The sequence below is a fragment of the Patagioenas fasciata genome, chromosome 23 (assembly GCF_037038585.1).
Source record: "Patagioenas fasciata isolate bPatFas1 chromosome 23, bPatFas1.hap1, whole genome shotgun sequence".
Taxonomy (NCBI): Eukaryota; Metazoa; Chordata; class Aves; order Columbiformes; family Columbidae; genus Patagioenas; species Patagioenas fasciata.
The window spans coordinates 1,605,575-1,621,869 of record NC_092542.1 but is presented as its reverse complement, the minus strand read 5'-3'; the positions used below and the strand labels follow the sequence as shown (position 1 = coordinate 1,621,869).

The window sequence follows — 16,295 nt, the reverse complement described above, 5'->3', positions numbered from 1 at the left end:
AGAAACTCAGTATGAAAAACATTAGAAAGAAACAAAAGTTTGGAAAAGCAGATAATGTCCCTCTGTAAAAACAGTCTTGTTAAAACATATGGTACACGAATGAAAAGAAGACTGATTTGCTCCAAAATAATTTAATGATGTCCCACATTTCAAATGCAGAAATTCAGTGATAATGCCTGGGTGTTGTTTTGTGGTTATCTTGCACATAATTATCCTGACTCTGGAGAAGAAAGAGGAAAGTTGACTAAAAGAATAGCACTTTGACATACCTGTCAAGGTCCCTTATAACCTCAGAGTTGTGTACATGGCTCCTTCAGTAATGAGAATTGGACAAAATACAAGGATTTATTTTAATGCAACAGGAGAAGAACATATTTGGACTTGGGCTGCCAGAGGTTTCTTCTGCAAGAAATATGGAGAAGCTCCAATACACCAGGGGTGATTATGCCATTGGGAGCAACAATGGACACAACAGCTTGGAAGCACCAGGTTTGACAGACCATTCTCCAGATGGCATTCACAACTTTTACTCCATGAAGCTCGAAAATGATATTTCAAGGGTCAGTAATGGCATGTGGCACAGTGACTAAAGTATTATCCCACAGGACTGCTCAGGCTCACAGGATCATTGCTCATTGAGGAAAAGCTGCATTTGTAAATATGAGGCAATCCCTGAAGTCACTGGATAAGCAGAACATGTATTAACAAGTGCCACACACATCTTATTATCTCATTTCCTTTCTTTTTCAGAAGTTACCTCGGTATAGCTTTTAAGGATTATAAAGATCATACATGGCTATGAATTGCTTTCCTATTAAAGTAGAACTGCATTAGAGCCAAGTGTATGTTTGCATTTAGATCCAAATCTGAAAGTTTTTAGTTCCCAAAAGTTAAAAACCAAAGGATCCTCGCATAATGGATGCCCCCAAATTAACTGCCTGAAATAAACCTTCCACTCCAACATGCAGTGCCCTTTCTTGCGTTCTGAAAACTTCTCTATCATTAGATAACTGTTAACTGGTTTTAATGATATTTAATCTCCCTTTTAGGGCTACAAGGACTGTAAGAGAATCAGCACACAAGTGTAATTGTCAACTTCAACCCAGCTGCCACAGCTGTGCCAGCAGGAATACTCAGTGCCTCTCATGAGCACAGAGCTGTCCCCGTCTGGCACTGCCACCCCCTCCCAGCCCCGCCTCCTCCCGCCGGGACTGGCTCTTGCTTCAGCAGCTGGAGTGCTTTAGACTCAAGAGTTAAGTAACTTCACAGCCACTCGATCCGTTATTAAATGAGAACAGATCTGAATAGATCAAACATGCTGTCCTTGGAAAAACAAGGAGCCCCTCTTCATCAGCTATACAAGCTTCCTCTGCAAAAGGAAAGTTAAAATACTGTTTCTTGTGACAGTTGCTTTACTGCTTTTTCCTGCAGTCCAACTAGCCTGACTGCTTCCTGACAGAAGTTATACCTGCAGGAAACTCCAGCTTCCCCAGAAACATACAGAAATCTACTCCTTGTCAGGATTGAGAGGAAAGCAAACGTAGAAACACAAAGTTCCTGGACAGCCATGATCTAGAGCATGTGTGCAATCATATCCAGTGATTCAGGGAACAGCATGGTCACTATTTCCTCCTTGATCATGTGCCATCAGGAAGATTTCAGAGTGTATTGTAAAAATGACAGCCCAAATGATTTGAAGGAGATTTGAATAAGAAGCTTTATTCTCGTCTGAAGAAGGAAAACACAAGGATTTTCCAAATCTATTAAAACCCATCTGAAACTGGAAAAAGATACATTGCTTGAAACTAACCTACGTAGATGTAAAAAAGCCACTCGTCCTCCTGAGGGAACACGCGCCTTTGGAAGACAATGAGATTGACAGCAGATCTATCTACTTGGGCCCTCATTAATTCTTTCTTCTACCACAAGATTGTCACAGGGTCAGCTTGAAAATAAAACTAGTGGAACCAGAGTTTACATAGGATTTTGTGGGGAAAGACCAGAAATATTACACGTCACCTTCATTCCCGCTTCCGTCACGTATTTGCAACAATCTCAAAATCTTCCCATGTTTCAACCAAGATCAGATGATCTCACAGTGATATCAGCCTCCATCTTCCTTTCCATTTAGCTTGGGTCCCTCACTCAGTGGGAGGATATGCAGACACAACTCTTGCCATGAAGATGATTTGGTAGGATTCATTAACATCACCTTTTAGGGTCAGGAGAGCTGTCACAAGCAGAGGGTCATCAGCCTACAAAAAAATCCACACATAAAAGCAACCTATGTTTTTTGTACATAGAACAGAATAGTTGGCAGAGTTCTAAGCTACGTATGTTACATCTCGTTGTAAGCTCTAGCTGTAGATTACCTCTCTTCCCACTGCGTTGGCTTTTATATTAATATTTTCACGCGCTGCTCATACTGCAGTAAGTAAAGGAGCAATGACTAAGCATTCTATCTCCAGAGTGCTACAGCTATCGTCACCACATTACAACCATGACAACTGGGCACAGCAACAGAGTGCGCTGCAGGAAGGGTTGGGAAAGAAACAGATCCCGTTAGCCATCAGCTGCGTTAAATCTTGTGTAACAACCAGCAGTTACCAAGAGGCACGATGTCAACTTGGTACATCATGCCAGGAACTCTACTGCCTTCTTTCTGCACGTGATGGCAGTGATCTTGTAATTTTGGAACAAGCCACTCATTCTGCCATCCCACAAAGAGCTCACAACAAAAAGCAGGGGAGTAAGTTCTTTCATTCTCCATGAATGCCCAGGAAGATGAATCAGGGAGGGCAATCACAGCCCTGTAGAGTTGCCTGGACCTCACACCTAGACCCTGCAATACACTTGGTTCTGTGTCAGCAGGACTGCAGGTTTTCTTGCACAGGGGGCATTAAAAAGCTCACTTCAGTGTGAGCACAGCCATGGTTTTTACTGAACACCAAGCAGCGTTTCGGCCTTTTTGTGCTCTATAGCACAGCGACCTGTAAGGAGTTATTCCAAGTTCCGTAAGATGCAAGTAACTAACACTTGTTTTCATCGCACAGGTGAATGAAGTTTATGGTGAGGCAGCAAGCCTCCAAACCACACACATTGTTCCTGGCTTTTTGTCTCATATCCGTGTTTATACCAGTCTATACCCCTTTGGTAACTATGTGTGTTCTGTCATGCTAATGTGTCAAAGCAGTCTGTACTGCTGACATCTTCAATTGCTCCTACAAGCCAGTGCCAACCGCTGCCACACACACCGCCAGTCTGAGCAGCGACACGCTGTGCAACTGTGACTTACACGAAAATCAGCAGGTGGCACCCAAGAAACACCAATGCGCTTTACTTGCCCACACTCGACGGTTCCTTTCACAGAATCGATGGCGAATCCCTTCTGCCGCAGGAGTGGCAGGTTGTCAAAACTGAACTCCACGCTCTGCGAGAGACACACAACACAACACACCCTCGTTACAGCCACTGCTGCTCCCAACAGTGACTGCGTGAACGGCTGCGTGGCTCAGCTGCTGTATGTGGGCCTGTCGCTTGCCAAATTGCTTCTGCCCTTTGAAACTGCAAGTATCCATCTTGCTCATTGCGTCAAGTTCTCACAAAAATACTAAAATAACAGGACCAGACCTGTAATTCAGTTCTGTGCTCAAACTTCTGTGTTTCAGAATTAGTGAAGCAAACTGCTAGATTAATTTTGTTGCTGACTTAATATGATAATGATAAATCCTCATACTAACCCCTGAAAAATAATATTTTCAAACAGTGATGCTTTTATCATGTAAAGTTTATCAGAAACCCTGAAAGCTGTATTTTTTAGTTTAGAGACTAACTTTTTGACAGAAAGAACGAGTAACCAGTGGTATTCTGTCAGTTGTCCTTGCAGTGTCTGACATAAAGCTGCACTTTTTATTTTCTTCACCTTCTTCGATGCAAACTGAGCTGTCTGGATGGCTCCAACTTTTAGTTCTGTCGTTGCTGGCTCTGCAGAACCTTCTCCATCCATGTACTCCAGAACAAGGAGAATGGACTTCACTGGTCCTTGTAGCTCTAAACAAATATGAATCAAGTAAACTCGGAGACAGTCAAAACTGAGTGATGATCAGTTTGGAAGAAGCACAGATTACACCAGAATAGTTCAAAACAAAGTGATGTTGTGGCAGATCCATGAGCTGGCTTAGAGGAGATCCTTCTCACAGAGTTAGTAAAGAGCCCAGCAAAAGGATGTTTTGCATAATTTACAACTGCAAACTGTAATTGTTTATCAAGTTTCATGCTCATTTTCTAAGCCCATGGCACATACATTGTGTGTACCATATTCCTCCTTGTGTATGTGCTTGTATTTATTTATAGCTCAGGCACTAGAAGGTGCTTGTGTATCTTCTCTGGACAGGATCTGTGTCCAGAGACATTAAGGAAGGATAAATCAAACCCCTGGAAGTGCGTCTGTTTCATAACAGTGCAATCAGGAGTCCAGGATATGCTATTATATAGGAAATAATTTTATAAACATTTAATGCAACTCAGAGAAGTGGCAGAAAGCAAATACATCTGAATACTTCATAGTAACATTAAATTACAATCACTTTTTGCAAGATAAGTTGCAAAGGTGAAGATCATCATTAAGCTATAACTGCATTAAAATTAAGATAAAGTCTTTCCTTAAGAGAAAGCTTCTTGCTTTTTTTCTGTGTGTGTGTTACAAATACAGGCTGTACCATGATACTTATTTGTTCTGATTCTGGGAAAGTTACTTTTTCTTAAAGGATGAGGAACATGCCCATCTCTTACCACTTGCTGGTCTGCAGTGAACTGTAAATGGTAGCGCTTTACCTTCTTTTAGTGCGTCCTGCGACGACGTGGGTAATATTACAGCCAGGGACTCGACGGGCACATCGAGAGGAACTCCCCCTTCCACAAACATCGGCCGGTCTCTCGCTGCACCCTTCAGGCAGAGCACATGGGCTGCTTGCTGTGCGAGACAAGAACGTTTCAAAGGCAGGTTACCGCTTAAGAACTGAATACTGACACAACAGCATCACTGACATAGAAATTATTACATCATCTGCCTATATAAATGCCAAGAGGTCCTGTCCTCTAATTGCCAGAATCCTGCATCTTCCCCTTGTCCTGGTTTAAACCACCTCTCATTCTTGGACAAGTACCTTAGGAGGGGATTAGACAAACTGTTTATACGGAAGCCACTACAAAAGGCAAAACTTATCTGCCAACAAACTTGGCTAAAGTTTGTGATCTAGGACCAGTCTCCATCTTCAGCTTATTCCGATTTGCATTCTTAACCTCAGTTCCCGAGGCAGGAGATACAAAACCTGCAAGGAGACAAAGAGCACCTCTTTGCTCACTCCCGGTTTCTGGGGGTGTCTGCAGTGCTCACTGACAGTCATTAGCTGGCACTCTTCATTAACTTTTGGTCAGGCTCTTTGGAACACGCACAAGGCCATCTGCTGTGCTGCCAGCCTGTGTCCTGACTTGGACTCCCTCTGAGCTCAACGGCTGCTCTACAGATGGAAACCTCCTTCCTCACGCTGTTCTGAATTAATAAGTGAATATTTAAAACCTGAAAAGTCAGTGGGCCCCAAACCTGCCATCTCCTACCCACATCAGTCTCTAAGATAGTATTTCTGCCTACAAACACTGTGCACTAGATAGAATTATTTGAAACTCCGACTAAACCCCACGCTGTTAAAAATCACTGTAGGTCATACTTAGACTTTGATTTCATAATCCAGGTATCTTGATCGTCTCACCTTGCCAAAGAGCACAAACCGGAGACGGTCAGAATAGTACAGACTTTCATGATCAGGACTGAAAGTAACAGTGAAATCCTGACTCTTCCCAGCAACAATTTCTCCTTCTGTTGGAAAGATGCTGAACACACTTAAGCCATTATAGTTCTGCGTTCCTGGTAAAAATGAGGATACAAATAAGACAAGAGGACAGGTCCGGTTTACTACTTCATATATTTTAAACCCATTTAATTTTTGTTGGAACAGCAAACAAATAAGACCTGATACATGGTTTGTTTTTTTTTTTTTTTCAGCAAAACACGGTGTTAGAGATACCAGATAAATCCATCTATCCATTTCACACATTAATCTCTAGAGGAACTGAAGCAGCATCACCAAACCCTTCCTACATTCTACCGTGTTTTTACAGAGATGGACATCCCTAAGTATCATTTTTAATATGCAGTTACTGTGTGGTTTATTTAGATTCAAACACTAGTATCTCCTCACTTGTGGATATATGCTCAGGCTGCATAAACTTACAGCTACCCTTACTGAAAGAATTAGTACAGCTCCTACTGGGGAAACAAAATTACGTCTTTAACTTCGGTGATATGATGCCCCATGTTTTGACAGTTGCGTAGATCTAACAAAATAAAGTAATGCTGTTTTACACTTCATGAGCCTTTAACAAAAGACAAAGATAAAAGAAAAAAACCCACACAACAAATTTACCAACAAACTCTGTTCTTTGCGAAGAAGACATAATAAAGGCTGGAATCCTCTGCTGATCTTTGTCCCTTGTTGGTGAAAGCGAATCTAGTTGTATGGAGTATCGCAGGGTCAGCGTGGAAGTGTTCTGTATCTGATGGCATTAATTTACACAACAGCATTTTCATTAAGAAAATTGATTCTCAATATTTTGTGAACTGGCTGAACTTATTTCACCGCATTACTGCACTACTGTGCACCCAGATGCCACCCAAAGCACATGTTATGGCCACCCATAACGTGCGATGTCAAACCCACCCCCAACGCCAGGGACCAGGATCCTTTTGAGTCCTGCAGCAAGTACTATGTTCTGGGTATTGACAGACAAAATCGTGGCCTGTTTCTGAGTCTGTAGGAATTTGCAGTACATGAACCAATGACGTTACCTTGAACGTGGAAGTCACCTTCTCTCTGGCCATGACATATCCCATATCGAGGACGTCTTCCACAGAGCAAACAGTTGATGGCATCACCCCGTGGCCAGCGATGCGCAGGGTGAGGTTGGTTTTTGCCGTCTGGATGTCCAGCATTTCACAAGACTGCCAAGAGGATGCTGCGTTAGCCAGTCTGCCAAAGAAAACACCCCCCACCCCTCCCACAAACGAGCCGTGACTACCCAGCCTCTGCATTTAGTGCACAAAGATCCAAGCATTGAGAAGGGCTATGCACAGGAAGCGAAGTTTTTAATATTATACAGCCTCATCCCAGTCAGTAATGTGTGTAATTACACAGCCCATTACATCTCTCCATCCCTCCTCTTTCCCCCATTACTGTTGTATCTCTTACTCACCCATTTATCATCATTTGGACAAAAAGAGATGATGAGGGTTTTATTTTCACCTGGCTCAAGCATTCTGACTGATCTGACCAACAGGAAGGGACCCCTGGGATTTAGAACTGAGAATCCCAGCTGAAATAGCAACTCAAGGAAAAAAGTTTATAAACAAAGATTGGGGGGAGCCTTCAGACCAAAGACACATAAACCAACAATCTATAAGCTTTTCCAGAGATTAATAAGAGAGAAGAGCTAATCCAATTAATTTTTTTCCACAGAATTCAAATGGCTGCAAGATCCTTTTTCCAGTTAATAAGATCTCTATGTAACTCCACTTTCACATTTGCCTGGAACGCGTCATTAACGCCCTAAGACCCGGGATGTGCCTTCTCTATTATCCTACACAGCTCAACCCAGCCAAGCCAGTGTAGTAGCCTCTTCTTACAAGCTACTCAGAAATCCAGAGCAGCACTGTGCAGAAATGGAGCTGTTGGCTGTTTCACATGTATGTCATACCGTACAGAAACTGGCTTTGTCATTGGTACCTTATGCTCTTTAGAAAGTGGTAAAGTGCTTCTCAAGTTTGGCTCTATGCAGATTTTTTTGCAGTTAAAAGGGTAGAACAGAGTTAGTTTTGCAGTAGGTCACTTTGGCTCGTGCAATATATTTTTCACATCACCTCCTGCCTCGCTCTGGAAGATGTGAAAGCCTGAAATCTGCTGTCTCCTCCTTGCTTTAGTGTCCAACAGTTCCTACAGGTTAAGGCTCAAATTAACCAGAAACTGAACGGCAGATTAACTTCCATGTTCCAAACAAGGATACTTGCAGCTTCTCTGGGGAGATATTTTGTATTGTAACTCGCTTCCTCACGCTCTGGCCTGACAGGAATGAAAACACTTCAGTAAGTCACAGTGCTCACTCATGCACTGCCTTTCCTGATTTACTCATCCCCTACCTGGGCCAAACATTAATTCCATTTCCTTGGCTAGTACATTAGTCAGAGCTCACCAAAACACTTTAAAATTTGGTCAGTCACTTGCAGAGCTCCTGATTCCATGGTTTGGGATCAAGTCTGCTTTTTCAGCTCCCTAATTTTCCACCTAAGTGCCTATTACAGGGCTAATTTCTATATTGACTTCTGAAATTAGCTAAACAATGTACAGGAAAATGGAAAACTATGCTCAAAGAAAGTTACGTCAGACAGAAAAAATTCAAAACTTGATTTCAAATTTCATACCTACTGCAACATCACCAAAATTGACTGTGTTTTTTCCATTATCTGAAGTGACCACAACACATGGTGCTACAGCCGGACAGTGTAACTCCAAATACAAGGTGTTGTAAGGGCTAGAGAGACAGTAAACAGATATTTGCTCTTGGATCACACAGGAGTAAAAACTATTGTCAGAAATGTGTTCATATCACAGGCTATCAGTAAATTGGTATTACAAAACAATACATCATTTTGGTGGCTGACTCCTGTGTATGCCTAAGCAGAAACATGAACTACATCAGGCTTAAGTTTTTCATACAATCATTTAAGCTGCTTTGATATTCATGTGTTTTATTCTTAACCAACTAGTGGGTTGTAAGCATGAGTTTCTACCACTGACCTATGAAGTAATTAAAATCAGAAAACAAATTTCCTCCCCAAATGAATAAGTGAACAGGGCCACCCTTCCCCTCTCAGGAATTGCACACAACTGACTGCAAATACCTGCAGCTGAGCTTCTCAGAGCCTTGCTTTTCATCAGCGTGTCCACTTGCCACAAAGCATGGGATGATGAATTTGTCAAACCTCCCACTGAAATTCCTCATCAGGAAAGCCTGGGCTGCCATATAAGCATCAGAACTAGAAAATCCACAAATAAGAATCATCTTGGTGAGAGAACAAGGAAAATAAAAATATCAAATAGATATCTACAGAGCTATTTGTGTTGGCTGCTTCTTAGTCATACATTAAATACTGAACATAACAGTGAAACCAAGCAACTGCCTTGATGTGTGGTAATGGAGCCACCCTGCTAAGTGCTTTGCTGTTCTTGCCAAAATAGAAGAAAAACTCTTAAGCCAGATACTAGATGTTATACAGAAGACTGCAAAATCCTCACTATGATTTCCTGATGTTGAATACATTAATTTAATAAAAAATATTTTAGTAAAAAATACCTTACATCCAGTACAGCCAAATGTCTGGAGTTTAAGCACATATTTGCTTTCAAAGACTTCTAAATTCCTCAGATTAGGCGGAAGTGTGGTTCTAAAAAGCTGAACTATATGCTAAAGGAGCAACCTCAACTGCCAGATTTTGCATCTAACTATCCACATTTCTAGACAGCACAGGCTATAAATGTTAATTCTCCCAGAGGTATTTACATATTGTGAAATGACTATTTACACATTTCACATTTCCAGGACTGAAGATGACCATGATTAATATGATGGATATGGGCCAGCAGAATGTTTCCATCTGGGTTCAAGGTGCGCAGCTCTGTCAACCCCATTTAGAAAAGGTATATTAGTAGCAGCTTCTTTTGGTAACTGAGTTCAGCTTTCTAGTTGCTCTTTAAAATAATGCCCTTGTTGGCTCAGCCGAATTTACCCACACAGCCACGTCTCATGCTTTCTGATGTATTCTTTGAAGTCCTCAATCCCTCTGATGCATAAAGGGATTCTTTGCCTTACATGAGAGGGTACAGCTGCGTGGCTCAAAAGCAGGACTAATTTTGGAAACAGCCTTTGCGACATATTTTGCTATTTCTTCTCTACAGTTTGCCTTCTTGGCTACATACAGGTTTTAGTAGATTTATTAAACTGCTTATAAAGAATGTTGTCCATGTCGCTCAATGTGCTTTTGCTGACTTACTCAGGCTTTAACTCTTGGGATTTGGGTTGTTCAGAACTGTCTCCATCCCTTACAAGCTGTCTGGAAGGCTGCAGTCTGCTAACGGAATTGTTCAATTTCTTTCTCTCTCTTTTTTCATCTTTCTTGCTTTTCTGCAAATACACGGAGACATCATGCACCAAGGATGATCACCAGTAATCCAATCAAGACACCAGTTTACAAATACACAGTCCCTGGCCCAAGGATACAGAACCGAGGAGGTGCATTTGCAAGGAGATCCTCTAGGAGCGCATTTGAAATTGTTAGCAAGAAATTAAATGATTGCTCAGTGAACAGACTCCACATCAAGTGCAACAGTACAGTCATACTCTTGTCCTTTACAGGCAGGTCTTGCATGGACCATGAGTTTGGGCTCCATTATTACACACATAACTTTATGATAAAAATACCATCCAGAGAAACAAATATCTGGAAGTACCAGTCCAACAGCTTGTGCTAGTTCTTAGCATTCCTTACTTGTATTTCTGCCTCTGTCGCAGCTGCTCTGCAAAGCCTCCGAGCTGCCTCTTCTCTAATTAGCTGATCTGACAATGTTGGTCTGAAGGACACTTGAATCAAGCTTTTCTGGGAGCGGGAGAGCATACACAAGAAGGAGAAGCAAAATTCAGCTCTCATACATGTGTTATACCTATAAAGCTCAATAGGAGCATATACATGACAGCAAAAAATCAACAAACAATTTATTTTCTCCAAGTGAATAAGATGTTCCTGAGGAGAAGGTCACCTGCTGCTTTTTTGGAAGTCCACTATGGTTTTGGGCTGATTTTACGTGGCAAATATTTTTTATATTTAGACATTCTTCAAATAAATCCCAATGTCAACACTGGGGAAAGAACATTCAGGGTGAAAACTCCCATAAAGCATAAGCCAGGTTTGATGGTAAACTTCCCACGTCCGATTTAAAACATTATTTCAAACAACACAAAATATTCCAGCTATTCTAACAATAATTTACGTTTTGAGCTTCATTTACAAGTGACGGCATTTGTAGGGATGTAGATGATCGAAAGATCTGGCAGAACACTTGACGTTTACAGTGAATTGTTGCAGCGAACATGAGATGGTGGAGTTCAGGATCTCATGTGGCAGGAGCAGGAGAGCAAGCAGAATTGCAACGAAGATGCTGAAGGGAGTGGAGCATCTCCCGTGTGAGGAAAGGCTGAGGGAGCGAGGGCTCTGGAGCTGGAGAAGAGGAGACTGAGGGGTGACCTCATTCATGGGGATCAATATGGAAAGGGGGAGTGTCAGGAGGATGGAGCCAGGCTCTTCTCAGTGACAACCAGTGATAGGACAAGGGGTGATGGGTTCAAACTGGAACACAAGGGGTTCCACTTAAATTTGAGAAGAAACTTCTTCTCAGTGAGGGTGGCAGAGCCTGGCCCAGGCTGCCCAGGGAGGTTGTGGAGTCTCCTTCTCTGCAGACATTCAAACCCGCCTGGACACCTTCCTGTGGAACCTCAGCTGGGTGTTCCTGCTCCATGGGGGGATTGCACTGGATGAGCTTTCCAGGTCCCTTCAACCCCTAACATTCTGTGATTCTGTGAATTTACCTCCCCAGGCAACACAGTTCCAACAGAAGGCGCAATTGTCACTGGACAGTCTTCTGGCACGTGGAATTCAAATGAAGCGGGTCCAACGGGGGCAGCGTCCCCACTGCCAATCCTGGGGACCGCACGAGTGAAGGGGTTGACGCTCACGTGGGAATTGAGCACGTAGAGCGTTGCTGTAGACACAGCGTTTAAAGCCGTTGCAGCAAACTGAACCAAGGAATGAGACAATTCAAGAGGTGGGTGGACTCCAACTGCTTTGCACGACAGCTTGAATTGTCTAAAAATAAACACATGATAAATTGTCTCAGCATAAAATAGTCTCTTAATCAGCCTGGAAAATAGGGAACTAATCCTGTAGTCCCTATTTAAGCAAAATTTCAAGCTTGCAATGGGAATTTTGCCTAAAGATGAACAATAATACTATCTATTTTTAATGCACAATTGGCTAAAGTCCCTACTTGAATTCTTCCTCTGTGAACTTCTGGAAATACATCCAGTCAAATCAAGGTTTATGCCATCATTATATTAGTAGCATTAGCTTAACGTATGAAGCATTTAAAAAAAGCCTTCAGTAATTCCGCTGAAAAAGCAAGTGGAACATCGCAGGTTAAGACAACCTGGGGGAAACTTGCAGCTTGGATATGTGACAAGGACACGGTTCAGGTGGGACAGGAAAAGTCATCTCAGCACAGACAGACGTGGAAGTGAAGTGTGATACTAACAGGCACTGAGCAACGCCTGTCAGCTGGAGAACCCCTACCTGCCCCACATTTTTGTCCTGGCCTTACTTCTTCAGAGCAGGCAGGGATTTAGTTTCTGAATGAGCTCAGTGTTTTATCATACCTGTTCATTTCAGATTTGCAGGTCAGTTCGAAGCTGTACTCTTTTGCCTTGTTAGCTTTAAAGATTACGTCCAGCGTCAGGCTCTCAAGGGGAAGAAGAATTCCAAATCCGTCATTGGGCTGAATTTCAATAAACTTCAAAATGGCAGGAGAAGAAATTATTGTTATTAAATTAAGACGTTCTTAGTCATCAAATTATTAAATAAATTAAAATAAGACTTTGCTGGTAAGATAAGAAAATTTGTTGCTAAATGTACAAATGTCAGGAAACCAGAAATGTAGTGAGCAGCTTTCACGTGACTCGGTGACTGGTGTCTGACTGACATGCGTTTTTCTCATCTCAAAGTGACTTGAAAGGCATCAAATCCATTAACTCAGACTTCAGCAGAATCTCTTCCCCATTAAAACATGTTTCCATCATGAAGTATATTTTGGTACAAGGAGAGGTGTGTGTGGGGATAAGCACATACCTCTGGAAGTCCCACAAATCCAAACTCTTGTGGCAGGATGGATTTGTTTGTGAGCATCACATTTGCCTGCACAGCTTCATAGATTGTGCAGTATCCAAAATCGATTTGTGCTGGACTGATTTCCAAATCAGAAGTAGTAACAATTGCATGGACAGTAAGATTAACTTTTTTAGCCTGAAACAAACGCAAGAGCACAGGATAAAAACCTGTAAACATGCTGACAAGAAGAAACTATCTGTATTACCACCTTTTACTATTATCATAGCCCTTCAACTAGTAAAGAACTAATCTAAGATTAGGTATCAAGAAGTGAACATTCACTAAGTTAATTTACAGCTCTTGTCAGTCTGACAACCAGCATAAGAAAGTCACCAACCTTATCCACAAGCAGTATTGTCACTGGAGCTTCCAGAACTCGTGTCTCTCCGTTGAAGTAGCTCCCTGCATCCTCAGGAAGAGAGTGCCTAAAAATATAAAAAATGCATAAGTGTCTGCATCCATTTATTCGTTTTTAAAATGCCATCTAGTCATTTAAATTCCGACACATTTAAAGCATACTTTAGAATATACTCATGCAGAATAGATGCATCTTTGCTGCAACCACGGCACATAACCAACCCAATGCAGGCAATCGTTTCCTTTTGACACTGATGTCAGTTAATTGCCAGCCAGGCTGAGGCAGAACCAATTGTATCACAAAGCACAGAGACAAAGTGAAACGAACTTGGAGACCAACAGTGTCTGATTATTTACCAGATTAGTAACCCAGAAGAAATCTGTGGGTTTTCTGTAGCTGAAGCATCTTGCTGTCACAAGCTGAATTGCAGAGCTTCAAGCCAAGGCAATGCAAAAGCTCCGGCACTTTTAGCTCTGCTTATGTGTTTATTTGGTCTCACAGCATCGGAGTGAATTGCTTCCTCTTCTCAGGTCTCCACAGTGATAATATTCCTACTACTACTACTGGAATTACGTGCAATTTTTTGTTAAAGAATAGTTAATGAATAAATAGCACCCGCTCGGTCACTGTCATGATCTGAAATCCTGGTGTGGTTATTTTGCAAGTCTGAACTGTGACTTTCAAAGGTGATCTTCAGAGGTATTGCTGACTTGTTTAAAGATAGGAACCGGAGTTAAATACAAGGCAGGAATCAAGTATCAGTTTTCACTTTGTCACAGGACATTAGAACAGCAGAAGAAATCAATGGATTACAAAATAATCCAGAGGGGAAAAATTCTAACTGTACATACGCAGTGAGGGACTCTAAATTAGCTGTTAGGCCTTGGGGAAGAGATACTGAAACCCTTCAGCTAGTGCTCTGAAAACAGCATCTTCATGCTTAAAAGCAATTAAAGAGAAGCATAAAAGACAAATCAGATTCAGACTGCCAGCATCTGCAGGACCAGTTCCAAATGCAGAAAAATTAAAAGACGTGGTATTTGGGAATTCTGACAGTCAGCAGATTAGAGAACTTGCCCTCAAATCAACAGAAAACGTCTGCTTCAAACACCCAGAAAGTTGTGAGGATTGTAACATCTGACCAAGGCTTTCAGCGCACACAGGATCCTCAGGAGAGCTTCCCAAGCCTTCAGGCATCTCTCTGTTCGCTTTGTATTGCTGAATGCGTGGTTTTTTACTTTTATGTTTTTTAATATAGCTGTTAATATAGCTTGTAATACTAAGTCAATGAGGAGGCATTTACAGCAATGTGTCACCAGCTCAGTGCTTCACATCAGCTTGCAGCAAGCTCATCTTTCTCTGTCCCCCACGTGCCAGGTCTTTTAAAACTGATCCATATACTGAAATGGCCAGATACTTATTTTGTGTGTCAGAAATGCCATAATCTCATCAAATCTCCTTTCTGAAGCTTCCCCATTTTTCAAAGGAAGATTAAGGTCCTAAATCCAAGCTATGCTTCTATCCACTCAGTAACAGTGCTTTACAGCGGCTGAAGTTTAGGAACTGAAAGACATCGTAATAATGGTTACTGTTGTTGTAATCTGATAGGATTTGAGATGTCGGGAGAATTGTGAATGCTTCCAGTTCTTTGAACATCAACCTGGTGAAAATTTCAAAATCAGTGATTAGAGTCTCAATCTGGAATCCAGAGGTGCCGAGCACATCAGTGGAAATCCATATGTACTTGCATCAAGAGGACTAGATACCCTGTATGGAAAAAGCAGCAGGTTTGCAGCAGCAATCAATGCAAAAGCTGCTGGAGTATGTGGCTGCACACCAGAATTAAGATCTATATAATTTTATTTATATTTGAAAAGAAAGGTCCTGCTTAGGATGGCAATGCCAAGGCAAATAAAACTAACACTGGTCAAAAAGAGATCTTGAATTCAAATTTTTTAAAACTGGAATTCTTTGTTTCCAACAACTGAGTTACATTCGTATAGGTACATGTGTCGTGAAATGAAGAAGACAAACTTGCTGGGGTAAGGCTTTTAGCATCTTAGAAGATACTATATACAATGCCACATGAAATTTCAGATCAATACATTCATATTTTGGAGAAAAATGTACATAGGAAGGAAAGAGATGAACAAGAAGCCCAACCATTCTTACTTTGATTAGCAAGCACAGGAGCTCCCGTCCAGAAATTATTTAAGCAGTGATCCATGAAGCAGCCACCTGGCCTAGATACCCTCTGGTGTATGAGAATGGCTCCCCCGCAGCAGCGGGAGCAGGCGACCGGGAACGCAGCCGCTCGCGTTGTCACTGCCGCTGCCACCACGGGGAGACATTTCCTCCCAAGTACCTGAGCCAAGTTCATTTCCTCCTGGAGCATCTGGCAACTTGTAAGGGGCAGAGAAGGGGAGACTAGAGCTGCAGTGACACCAGCGGCGTGAGGTCCAGCCTGCTACAGGGTGAGGGAAGAAAAAACTGGGACCTGCTCAGGTTTTCCACTGACAGCCTCCCACAGATGTCGTCACAAACACTGAAAAGGTTCATGTTGGTAGGTTACCTGGGCAGAAACTTCAGTTGCACGCTGAAGGATGACTGAGCTTGAACGTAACCTGTTTTCGGAAGCAGCTCCATGTGCTTACTCAATTCTTTGCATACTTCAAATTTCAAACGCAACGTGACTTTTGCTCTGCAAACAGACCGGAGATGCTTGAGTGACTTTGAGGCTACGCCGTCATCTCAGCTACATTGGAGTTTGGTCCCCCCAGCCCCCAGCTCTGCTTCTCTCCTTTAGGATTATAACAATTCCAAGCTTCCTTTGAAAAT

At 42.1% G+C, this 16,295-nt stretch overlaps 2 protein-coding genes across 10 annotated transcripts in view; one reads left to right on the top strand and one right to left on the bottom strand.

The window, feature by feature from the left end:
• The window catches only part of GABRD (gamma-aminobutyric acid type A receptor subunit delta), a 66,245-nt gene that overhangs the window by 16,957 nt on the left and 32,993 nt on the right, over positions 1–16,295 (top strand). For 2 of the 7 annotated variants that reach the window (XM_071798558.1, XM_071798555.1), the window contains one exon: positions 9,709–9,806. The exons of the other annotated variants lie outside the window; for them this stretch is intronic. The gene's annotated coding sequence lies outside the window, so the exon portion shown is untranslated. The remainder of the gene's footprint in view (positions 1–9,708; positions 9,807–16,295) is intronic. 7 annotated transcript variants of the gene reach the window in all.
• The window catches only part of CFAP74 (cilia and flagella associated protein 74), a 32,295-nt gene continuing 17,692 nt past the window's right edge, over positions 1,693–16,295 (bottom strand). For 2 of the 3 annotated variants that reach the window (XM_065854879.2, XM_071798553.1), the window contains 18 exons: positions 16,030–16,158; positions 13,437–13,524; positions 13,061–13,234; positions 12,592–12,725; positions 11,749–12,025; positions 10,655–10,762; positions 10,160–10,290; positions 9,011–9,145; positions 8,531–8,640; positions 8,116–8,171; positions 7,309–7,428; positions 6,905–7,057; positions 6,483–6,612; positions 5,769–5,923; positions 4,834–4,972; positions 3,923–4,050; positions 3,296–3,430; positions 1,693–2,255 (listed from right to left, as the gene is read on the bottom strand). In XM_065854879.2, the coding sequence (XP_065710951.1) occupies positions 2,142–2,255; positions 3,296–3,430; positions 3,923–4,050; positions 4,834–4,972; positions 5,769–5,923; positions 6,483–6,612; positions 6,905–7,057; positions 7,309–7,428; positions 8,116–8,171; positions 8,531–8,640; positions 9,011–9,145; positions 10,160–10,290; positions 10,655–10,762; positions 11,749–12,025; positions 12,592–12,725; positions 13,061–13,234; positions 13,437–13,524; positions 16,030–16,158 (2,416 nt within the window). In that variant the 3' untranslated portion in view covers positions 1,693–2,141. Of the gene's footprint in view, positions 2,256–3,295; positions 3,431–3,833; positions 4,051–4,833; positions 4,973–5,768; positions 5,924–6,482; positions 6,613–6,904; positions 7,058–7,308; positions 7,429–8,115; positions 8,172–8,530; positions 8,641–9,010; positions 9,146–10,159; positions 10,291–10,654; positions 10,763–11,748; positions 12,026–12,591; positions 12,726–13,060; positions 13,235–13,436; positions 13,525–16,029; positions 16,159–16,295 lie in introns of all 3 variants that reach the window. The other variant, XR_011735598.1, reaches the window with a different exon arrangement.